The following is a 12,193-nucleotide window of genomic DNA, read 5'->3' as shown; positions in this document are numbered from 1 at the left end:
TTCCGGAAGGGTCACACCCAACACCTGCCGCTGACCATCGACGGTGCTGTGGTGGAGAGAGTGAGCAGCACCAGATTCCTGGGGGTGCACATCAGTGAGGATCTCTCCTGGTCCACCAACACCGCATCACTGGCGAAGAAAGCTCAGCGCCGCCTGTACTTCCTGCGGAAACTCAGGCGAGCAAGTGCTCCTCCGGCCGTCATGACTACATTCTACCGTGGCACCATTGAGAGCGTCCTCTCCAGTTGTATCGCTATTTGGGGTAGTAGCTGCACTGAATACAACATGAAGGCCCTGCAGCGCGTAGTGAAGACGGCTGGTAAGATTATTGGTGCTTCACTCCCCTCCCTGAAGGACATTTACACCTCCCGTCTCACCTGCAAGGCGACCGCGATTGTGAGTGATGTGAGTCACCCCGCTCACTCTTTGTTTGATCTTCCCCCCTCTGGGAAGAGGTACAGGAGCCTGCGCTCCCGCACCACCAGACTCACCAACAGCTTCATACTCCAGGCTGTTAGGATCCTGAACTCTCTCCCCCCTTCTGCGTAGCGTCCTGTACTTTTGCGCTCTATTCTGACTGTCTGCTGTATGCACACTTGCTCTATTTTTGCTCCTCTTATTTATTCTGTTATTTGTTTATTTATTATTTATTCATCACTCTTATTTATTCATTGCTTGTGCCTTCTTGTTTTTATTTTTTGTGTTGTTTACTTGTATGTATATTGTGTACTATGTCTCGTCACCGTGGGATAGTGGGAATGTAATTTCGATTTCTTTGAGTGTCTTGGCATGTGAAGAAATTGACAATAAAGCAGACTTTGACTTTGACTTGAAATGGGAAATGATTGTCAACTGTGTCTTGAGTGATGAGAGTGGAAGTTGAATTATAAGGTGGCTTCGTGATTGTCGCAGTTTTGACGTGAGTGCGCTCTGATTTCAGCTCGTTTTAGTGGTGTTTTCCTGTCCAGGGAGGCTCGCATGCACTGTTGAGTTGTTGACGGCAACCAGAAAGGACGGGAGACTGCTTTGCGATCTTCCAGTGCAAAGGTGGGGTGCCGCGGGGGATCCCTGTGCCGCCGCTCAATGGGGCTGTCATGTTCCTAGCCTTTTGCTCTGCAGACCTTTGTTCACCTTTAATGTTACAACCAGCTTCTTCACCTCCTGCTGCCGGTTGGCTTTTTAAGTTCTATCGCTGCTCCTGAGTCGTTAACGATACAAGTGTGTTGGATGTGTTTTCATTTTGGTACGTATGGTTTTCTGTTACTAAAGGGGCTTCAACAGTGACCGTTGGACATTCGCATTATTCATTCTCAAATCAATCTCAATCAAAGGTAGGAAATCGCTGTACTCACTTCTGCGCTTTGAAGATTCAGGATTTGATTGCGTTGATCATAATCCGATCATTAACCAGCAGTGCTTTATTCAAATTGAACATATTCAGCTATTTAGCGATGTAGCTTGAAAGCGAGCTCTGGCTCCCATAGCGCTGTGCGCTGAATTACACATTTGCAGAGCGGATGACTAGGGTCATAATCGGGGGACACAGTAGATAACTGATGTAATAATCGTGAGCCACAACTCTTATAAAAATCGATTTTTGTCTAAATCAATTCATTGTTGCAGCCATAAAATACAGTATAATGAATAAATACTACAGTATACACAATACATTTTGTTTTACAACAATACTATAAATTTACAATTTCATATCCACATGTGGAAAAAAAATACTTAAAGCTCATAGTAAAAATCTTTGCAAGCAACGTGCACTTTGCCAGATCCACTTTAGTGAATGTGGTACATTTGGGTGGTTGAGCGTGTGTCCCGTCTTTCAATGTATCCATTTTCCTATCCAGGGCAGCTGCACACAAAAATCGGCATTTCACGCCATATTTATATGGATTTATTCATGAAAGGCGGGCTAAACAAGCAGCAAAACATCTTTATTTGTCATACTTCACACTCACAGCCCTACAATTTATGGCAATCATGGCATATGAGTGAGCTGTTTACATGGCAAAGTAAATCGTCCAACGCAAACCTCCATTTCACTGCTTTTTCTTTTTCTCGTGCATTATACCATAAAACACTGGCCAAAAAGTCTGACAATGTCTGTTATTTACAATCTGCAGTAAGAGCTTCCCACTAAATGCACCATATGGGCTTGCTGTTCTTATACACGTTGTTTTATCGCCCTCTGGGACCGACACTTGCACGATCCAATTGGCCTTATTTATGCCGATGCTAACATATGCTTGTGATTTGTTAGTACTGAGCAAGGACGCCATCTCATTGGTTTTAATATGCTGGACGCAGTGTCATCTGTTTCAGTGTTCCAGAGCAATCAAACCTTTATGTTTGGACAGGATTTTTCTTGCTTTTCTCAAGAAGAAATGTGTTCTCAAAAGCATAAAAATAAATGTAGTGCCCTTTGTGTTACTCAGTAACCACAAAGCTTGCATTCATGTTGGGTTTGGAGAGCTTATTTGTTAACTCGAGTTTATAACTCTTATTTGTCTTAATGACTCACAAGATGAGTTGAAAAGAAGACCTTCATTGCCTGACAACACAACTTGGATAAGAATACAATGTATGAAAATAAATAATAAAATTTAATAAATAAAACTTCAACAGACATTTTTGAATTGAAATAGTGTCAGAGTCTTTTCTGACTTGTATTGTTGGATTTTGTCCACAATTTCTTCAGATTTAGGAAAATGCTAAGACACTGAAGCAGAAATTAGACTTACACAGGTTGGTTGAGTTCAATCACAATTCTTGTTAAGAAAGCTCTGTTTTCAGGAAAGTACAATACAGCGCTGGGCCTTTCCTGCGACCATGCTCAAGAGCAGAAAGTCTCCATTCCGAAAAGGCAACGTTCAAGGTTCTTTGGTCAGCTTATATTCAGTTGCACATGCCGGTGTGGGCCGAGTTTGATGCGTGATGAGTCAGGGGGTGTGGCAAGTTCGCAGGAGATTTTGATTCCATGGGAGTGGGTGCTGGTTCAGTGAGAGCTGGTTCCGTGGGGGGGGGGGGTGCTGATTATGGGCGATTCGGTGTGTGTGGGGGCTGTTGTCTTCCATCCCGTCTTTCGGCCTTGGCGATCATCTTTGACCGGGTTCTTGGCTGTCTCCCTCTGGCACCTGCTGGTTTTATCTCCAAGTGACCTTCCTGTAAACATTCTGCTCCATTCTTGCACATACACTGTCGCACCTCATCCATTTGTCATTCTTTCAATTTTGTCATTTTGTACGGAATTATGTGAGCTTTTGGCTGTGACATCATCAATTTATTAATGTTCCCTGACTATGCAAAGTTTGTACTCACCACTTACCATGTTTTTGTTTGTTTGTTCTTTTGATACTACATGTACTTGCTTACGTCATCATATTCTTAGTTTAATCATGCTTCCAACCATATCTTTTCTTTGTTAGGCAAAATATTTCCCTCTGTCCAGAACGTTCAGTAGTAATCTAAAACTGGCGTCTAGCATTAGTCAAAACATAAGATACAAGCAAGTACTGAACATTTTTAGACGACTTTGGCAGTGTCCGTGATTTAGAAAATCATCAGGCATGCATTAAACAGTTCCTTAAGGGTCATTAAGCTATTCAGGCAATATATCAAAAAACATTTGTTATTTCAAAGTGCTCAGAAATATATCAGATCATAAAGTTATAAAAACCTTTGTCATTACCACCTATCAAAAATGTCTAGTTATGTCTTCGTTATTGATTTGGTGTGTAGGTATAATTATGTGCTTAAAATATTTCTTTTATTGCTTTAATATGTGAATATACTTGTCTGCTCATGTACTTTATTCAATGAGGTTTGAGCATATCTGTTTTTGTAGCTAGGCAGGACTTTTTGTATTTCGACCCCATTCCTTCAGTATACACTCTCATCCTGGGACTGATTGTGTTATTTTGTGTTGTTATTTGAATCTGAAGATGTCATGTCTGGAAACACCACGTTCCCGTCTTATCAACTGTCTTTTTCTTTAGTTGTGCTTGCCATTGAAAGCTCAGGTTCAGGATCCAAGCTCAATCCTTCTTTTAGAATAAAACCAATCTATGAATTTATTGGGGCTGAACAAATTATTATTGTTTTTTTATCAAAACAGAAGCAATACATAGAGAACGTAATCACGTAATCGACTAACCCAGAATCTGTTGTATCAACTGTTTTACATATAAATGCAGTATCCCTATTCTCCTACCATCAGGGATGGGTGGGTGGATGGATGGACAGGTCCAGGCTGCTGCCCGTAAACTGTAGGTAATACTTAACATTTGGTGTACCGAAGCACAAACCACGAGCTACACTGAACACACTAACTGAACATTATCTGGCAAACCATTATCCTCTGTGGTGCAGATAACTTCCCCCCCTAAGAAGCAAATCCTTGCTTCCTAGGTGGCAAATAAGATTCGGTGGAACTGGAATCTTGAGTTACAAACAAGCCTTATATGAACTTTGATTTACAAACACCGTTATTTTACATACAAAGTTAGCTTTAACCAGCTAGCAGAACTACACAGTACCTATAAGAGACAGTTTTTTTTTTTTTTACATAAACTGTAAGCTTTAGCCACAGCGTACCTCCATTGTACACTTTTTTTTTTTCATCTTTCTTTAGCATCTGCTTTAGCCAGCTATTACAATCAGGGAGGGCCTGTGCCGTAGACAAGGTTAAATGACTTTTCATAACGTCATGCATCCATTAGGACTGCATCATTATCCATTAGCATTAAGTGGTCTTCTTCCATGAGGTGCTAGCTGGAGGACAGGGGGAAAGGACGTTGATCTTTCTTCTTTTGTTTCTAACATGAAAGCCATTTGTATGGATGAATTGTGTCTTTTAGCCGCAGTCATGCACTTTAGCGCTTTGACTTGAAAGTTGGGATTCGTCTCCAGAGGTAGGCCCGTCTCCCAATTCCCCAGCCCCCTCCTCTCTCGCCTGGATTGACTGGCGAGAAAGTCTTAAATGTTTTTTGAAGAGCGTCCTTTCACAGCTGAGTGACGCCTTTGCTTACTGTCACATGAAAGTCGACCTTGGCGTTGGCCCTCGGGTTAATTTGGCAGCAGACTGCCATTGATTGCGTTCAAAAGCACCTTTGTCAGACCAGACCCACGAAATGGCCGCGTGTGTGTGCATGAGCAAGTGTCGTAATCGTAATCTTTTGATTCTATTTATTCTATATATTTTTTATCGCATGCGCGGATCGGTTGGCACTTTTTAAATTTCGTTGTACATGTGACAATGACAATAAAGATCTATTCTATTCTATACTTTTTGCTTTGCACACGCTTAATAATGTGTTGTGACTAGGTCAGAGCATTTTTTTTTCAACAAAATGAACATTTGAACATTATCCTTGCGTTTTTGTCATCACCAGGCGCCCTCGCCATCTTGATCCCGGAGCTGGACCTGGTCATCTCGCTGGTGGGCTCAGTCAGCAGCAGCTTTCTGGCGCTTATCTTCCCACCCATCCTGCAAATGCTCACCTTCCACAGCGAGGGTTTGGCGCCAGCGTCAGTCGCCAAAAACCTGGTCATCAGCCTTGTTGGCTTGGTGGGCTTCCTGGCGGGCACGTACGTGGCCATCGAGCAGATCGTTGCCCGCAATGCGCTCAAACATGAGCTCCAGTAGCCACGGCGTTGAGACTTTTTATTTTGGACGAGGTGTTTTTATTCATTATCGCTGTGTCGTGCGTGTGTCCACCATGGTGTATGATACTCAGTCCGTCAGGTAGGTGCTTGCTATTTTTTTTTTTTTAAATACATTTTGAGTTTGTTGACATTTGGTCAAGCTACCTCAGCATGTTTTATTTTGAAATCTGCTGACATGATTGCTAATACATTTCATTTTTATTTACAGTTTTTACCAAGACCCAATCAACAAAATTGAAGTTGATCTTTGATTTTTTTTGCCTTATGCAGTAAAAAAGCATGGAAACAATACTATCCATTACAATATATCTTTATTTATTTAGGGCTTTCACAAAATGTGTTGCCCTAACATAGTGCTGTATAGAACATAAAATAACAATTGACTCGAACCAGTCACGTACAACATTGGCAATAATACAAACAATGGACAATGGACATAAAGAACGCAGAGGCCGTCATTTTAGTGTGTATTTTAACATTAAACATGTTGTGCTTTGAATTCATTAACATGGGCGAGTTTGAAGTACTGTAGTTTCAACCAATGGCCATTTTGTTAACAGCACCTTTTTTTTCCCCTTAATTGTACACATATGAAGCGAGCATCTCCAGAAATTTAATTTCCACAATGTCTAAAAATGCACTTTAGAAAACCGTTGCAACTTCCACATATTGGAAATTCAAACAGAATGTTGATCTCATTGCCGTTCGACCAAATGTAACGTTTTTTGCCAATACACCTGTAATGTTGTCTCTCTAGCTTCCCCACACTTAACTACACTGTTGGGTGAAGGTTTGGGTTGAGGTTAGGGTTAAGTGATTAAGGGGTGGATTGAGGAATTAGGGTTCAATTTAGCAGTCTGCATTGAGGTTAAAATTTAGCATTAGGATCTGGAGGTTTAGGTTACGAGTTAAACTTGAGAGGTTTAGAGGTTAGGGTTAAGATGAGCGGTTGAATGTTGAAGATTTGGGGAATTCATCAGTGGTGAGGTTCATAGTTGAAATTGGGTTCAGTAGTTTTAGGACTATAGGGCATTTAGCAAACGTTGAGGGCAGGTGCATAGATAGGTTTTAAAGGGACAGTAAAGTGAAGATTGTTCATTTCTCACTAACGAGCCCAGTTTAAGGAAAATGAAAAAAAATGAGCATTTTCTATTTTATCCATTCATTTTGGAGAAATAATGAAATAACAAATGCCTTTAAAAACGCCCACTTTTAATGAGGATTAGGGCCACACACCCCTTCCCTCCATGTCTTGGTTGATGATGTGATGGGTTTCCAATCGAGAAATTGAGATTGTTTCCTTCTGTAACGTGGTCTGGCTGATGTGTCAAATCAAGCAGGCCCCGCCCAAAAAGTGGCCGTCAGTATGTCCACTGCCACTTTGTTCCAAACAACCGTTAAATTGATTGATTGATTGATTGATTGATTGATATCTTTATTTCGAACATCCAAAACAAAAAACAAAAACAAAACAAATAACACTCTAAAGTGCCACATATAAGTCCAAACAAACAAAAAATAAACCAACAAACAGAAATAAATAAATTAAATGAATTAAATAATAATAATAATACATATAAGTAAATAAATCAATAAAGAATGCTCGAAAAGGAGTAGGAGGAAGCATAGCTTTTTAGATTCCTACCCCTTTCTCACTTTATCCATTAAACCAACGATTCAACATATACTGTAATTCTACAACAGAATACAAGTAGACACACTTTCACACTTATTGTTCTGTTTCATTTTTACTTGTGTGTAGCCCTTTGGCACTTTTAGCCTTTGTACCCGCTAAACAACATATTTTTGTACATTCTTTTAAACTGTGGATCTTTGGACTTTGCTTGAGTTCCTCACTTAGATTGTTCCATAGTTTGACCCCGGTTATAGTTATACAGAAACTTTTTAAGGTTGTTCTTATGTTTAAGATTTTGAAGTTGTGATTCACCCTTAACTTATAACCTCCCTCCCGATTCCTAAATACGTTTTGGATATTGTCTGGTAGTTGTTTTGCTTTTGCCCTATACATGATGATTGCTGTTTGATAATATACTATGTCAGTGAATTTCAATAGTTTGGATTGTATCAATCAAATCAATTCTGAGTTTGTTTTCAGGGGGGAATTGGAGCACTGACATCCTTTTTTAATAGTCCTACCAATAAGTGCCAATGTTGGCCTCGCTTTACTGTCCCTTGAAGGCAGTGGTTCTTAACCTGGGTTCGATCGAACCCCAGGGGTTCGGTGAGTCGTGAGGAGGTCCGAACAAACCTTGCCAGTATGTAATTTGTTGCGAGTTCATGCATTGTTTGTTTTGTTCTTTGAACAAGGTGATGTTCATCCACAGCTCATTTTGTGCAATAGTAAAAAATATCTATGTCTTGAATTTAAAAAAAAAAAAGAAAATTCACTAACGAGGGGTTCGGTGAATGCGCATATGAAACTAGTGGGGTTCGGTACCTCCAACAAGGTTAAGAACCACTGCTTTAAGGTTAGGTAGGGTTTGGGGTTAGGATTGTAGTACCATTGGGGGATTACTGGATTAAGAAACCCAATGAAAATTCAAGCAAAGCCAACCCCTTCAACGACCAAATTCTATCAGTTCTTTTTGTTATTACATTTCTATTTTTTGACTGTCTGATTTTGCATTTTTATCTTTTAACTAATGAAAGTGTAGGGAATAAAGATTTTACTTTTAAGCATAGCAGCACATTGTAGATGGTTTGTTGAAAGTGTAATTAATTACAAGGCACTGTCATTTTACTTTTCATTATGTTTGTGTAACATACAAAGTGAGAACCGTAAGATTCATACATGCATCTTAGGCCTGGTACACGCCCAAATCTTAAAAGATGAATTATCTATGATCGATCCCACACAAAAATAGATTTAACAGTTTGGGTTTTTGTGTGGTGTCCCCTACATAACACCACACATAAAGGTCCCTGTCTAGAATCCAGTTCTCCGAAAGGTTAGCTGAGAACACATTTCTGTGTATGCGCCGATGTTTAATAATTAATAATTCATTAAATTTGTATAGCGCTTTTCAAAAACCCAAAGACGTTTACCAAGTGTTTGTCGTCTGGGGCACCTACTTTTATACTACCACCCTCTCAAACAAAATGAGGTAGAACTAACTCCAGTCGATCAGCCACCGATCTCGATTTTTCCATTTTCGTGCAGTAACCCATCCTTTAATGGCTGATCGATCACCCTAAGTGGCCAATTTCTTTTAATGATTATGTCGTCAAGCCATTTGGCAACAAATGCAAACAATTAACAAATGTCACGTTGTATTACAGAGACAACAACAGCTTGTTACATCGACAGTTTGTTCCCAATGACAAATGTGAGCGTTAAATGATTCAACAACTGGTAACATAAAAACACAATCATGCTTCCGTGACAATAATTAATATCCTTATCATTTCGTTAAATAAGTGCATTGCGCTACGCAATGCGCTCTGGGAACCGAGTGGCTAGATATGACATACGTATGCTATGTGCTAACAGCAATGTACCGGCAAAGTATTGCCGCTTTTTATTGTTATTGGTGTCAACCCCTCCAAAAAACCCCAAATGTTTATGTTCTCTATTTGTTGAACAGGCATTGACAAAAAAACTCAGACTCATGAAAGTCATTAGAGAATTAATTAAGGTATGGTGTACTTTAAATGCACATGGATTTTCTTTGCCTTCTATGGGAACGTGACAAACTAGCATTAGCATCTAGTTATGTTGCACTTTACTCAGAATTGGAAATTCAATTGGCCGCAAAGAGTTTCACATTAAGATGGCATGGCTGTCAGGACTTGTACCAGACATTCAAGTTTGATTTCTTTAGTATTCTCAACAATCAGTCTTCAATTTCTTTATTTACTCACGTTTACACAATATGACTTGATGTCACGTCAGAGTTCTTCGTCTTGTCATGTACATCTTTGTGTGAGTGTTACACAGTGTTCAGATAGAGAAACTGCTTAAATTGTAACTATTACTAAATGTTACTTGAAGCACTCTTCTTTTGTCCTGTGTGCAGCTGTTTTATTATACGTAATGAAATTAATCATTCAATAATTAATTGCATACTCCTGTAGGATTGGCAACAGGAATCTGCTACCCCATTGGACCCAAATAATTGAGACAGACCCTATTATTGAGACGGATCTACTCTCGACACATCTCCAACCAAAAGCTAATCTTACAGGACATTCTTAAGATATAAAATTAGCAGGCTTTTGACGTCTCTACTCGGGAAAGGGAAAAATCGGGACAAAAACAGACTGATTGTCTTTGTGTGTACTCAGCCTTCGCTGCACTGTGACAGAGGGAAACATTTCAAATCATGTAAAAGTGTAATAACTCTTAACTGTTGAAGTGCACGTCATTTGTTTTGGTTGACAAATGCAGTGTTTGTGCATTTCCATTTCCTCTACTAATTCCCTGCCAACAAATAAAGGATATTGAAGACAGAACTGTATTTTTTTTTAGAATTTAGAAAAAGTTTAGGGTTCACACAAACGGTTCCGTGGGAAAAGGCCTCAAAACCAAATGAAAGAAAATCAATGATGTGATCATTAATTCTTTGTTGTGTTCTTTTTTGTTATCTTCTATCACAGTGGTGCCCACACTTTTTCAGCTTGCGAGCTACTCATGACCAAGTCAAAATGATCTACCTACGATAAAAATGGAAAATATGAATTTATTTATTCTATATTATCATTATTTACGTTATTATTACTATTTAATATTTTGTATTCTTGTTCTTTTCCCCCCTTTTAAGATAAGTAAAGTATTATTTTAAATTGAATTTGAAATTCATCAGCAATACATATTGATGTGTCTTGCATAATTGCATGAACCCACTTTGCACAATACAATTCACAATGGCATGAGCCTTGAACCTTTGTTGTATTTAGTTTAAATAAATTGGAAGCTAAATACGCAGCAAGGTAAACGAACAAGGTAACGTGGATTAACGCGCATGCGGAAGGTGTCTAAAGTTCAGACGTTAGATTGGTTTCAGTGTATGTCAATCAAAAGACAAATGTCATAGTGGCGATAGATCCCCTACTTTTTAATATCATGCGATCAACCCACACTTCCTTCGCGATCGACCAGTAGATTGTGATCGACGTATTGGGCACGCCTGTTTTATCATGTCTGACGTCAGCAAGATTTTAACTCAATGAGCAACTCGAGAATATTTTATTCTTTGTTTAACAAGTTAAGGCAACAGTTTCTCATTTACAATGCATGAGTGTTGTGCTTTGCCATAATTGGTATTTAACGCATGCACACACGCACAAACAATGGATCGCTCCTATACTGTAATCCCCATATGTCACTCATGGTTTCCGAGTGGATGAATTATTTCCAGAGGGGCGGCGAGGGAAACGGGAAACAATTGCAGATTTTATCGACATCATACATTGCTCACACCTTTTAAAAAGTTTATTTGAAGACATATTAAGCAGACACATTGCTGCCTTTTTTCTAACAATGGCATTATTGTGTTGTTGTTTTTGTTTATATTTTTCTGTTCCAAACATTTTACCTTAAGTAGAATCTCAGCCTTGTGGCCAAATGTAGAATCTGTGATGGTTTTTGTAAAATAGTGATAGTCTTTGTAGCAAAGCCAGCTGCCTAAAATGGAAGTCGCTGGATTTAACAACACCACTGATTTGCCAGTTGAACTTAAAATCACTGTCCAATATAAAACCCGAGTTCGAGGCTGTTGGCTTAAGACCCCAGGGTGGGATGTAGAAGGGCCACTAAAAGCAAAACACATAATTTCTGTTTTCATGTCATTGAAATATAAAAAATGCGGGATGCTGATTTCCTGAGTGAACGCACACAGTTGACGTCATATCTCGCCTCGCTTGGCTGTGTGTGTAACGCACAGGCTGATAAATGCCAAATCATCTGTTATGGCTTTGATGTAATGCATGCATGAAAGTAGTTCACGTGCAATTACATTTGTATGCTAACTTTGTGTTGGACATCAAAGAAGCGATGTATGCTGAATATAAAGCAGAGGCGGCATTAACGGCACATTACATGAAATGCACATGTAGAAATCACACACACATATACACGAGTGAAATGTATTGAAGTCAAGCATGTTCACCTTCCTAAGCTGTAAAAATCACATTTGCACAGTAGTGGGATAATTCTGTGGACACGGATGTGTTTTTAATGGTGCACTGTACTAAAGTTTTGGAGCGTGCACACCTTGTTCCTTGGTTAATCTTTCTTTTTAAAGGGAACTTACCTTGAAAACGTAAACAAACAAACTTATGATGTTTATTCACTTTTGTTGCTGGCAATGTATAGATTAAGAGTTCATTCATTGTCCGAACTGCTTTAAGTTGGTGTTGTAGTTTTGAGGGAACATAAAATGTAGTTATACAAGCTGTACACTAACTACATTGTGAGATACTAAATTTATTTATTCAATCTTATCAGGACCAAATCAAGTAGTACATGCTGCGTATCTATATGTAGTAAATGAACAACAGG

At 39.2% G+C, this 12,193-nt stretch overlaps 1 protein-coding gene across 2 annotated transcripts in view; it reads left to right on the top strand.

Moving 5' to 3' along the window:
- slc36a1 (solute carrier family 36 member 1) overlaps nucleotides 1–7,005 on the top strand; it is a 29,823-nt gene extending 22,818 nt beyond the window's left edge. For both annotated transcript variants that reach the window (XM_037261049.1, XM_037261048.1), the window contains exon 12: nucleotides 5,400–7,005. In XM_037261049.1, the coding sequence (XP_037116944.1) occupies nucleotides 5,400–5,653 (254 nt within the window). In that variant the 3' untranslated portion in view covers nucleotides 5,654–7,005. The remainder of the gene's footprint in view (nucleotides 1–5,399) is intronic.
- Nucleotides 7,006–12,193: the final 5,188 nt, after the last annotated feature.

This window comes from Syngnathus acus, chromosome 10 (assembly GCF_901709675.1).
Source record: "Syngnathus acus chromosome 10, fSynAcu1.2, whole genome shotgun sequence".
Taxonomy (NCBI): domain Eukaryota; kingdom Metazoa; phylum Chordata; class Actinopteri; order Syngnathiformes; family Syngnathidae; genus Syngnathus; species Syngnathus acus.
Note: the sequence above shows the minus strand (reverse complement) of the source record. Positions and strands in the feature narration are given on the sequence as shown.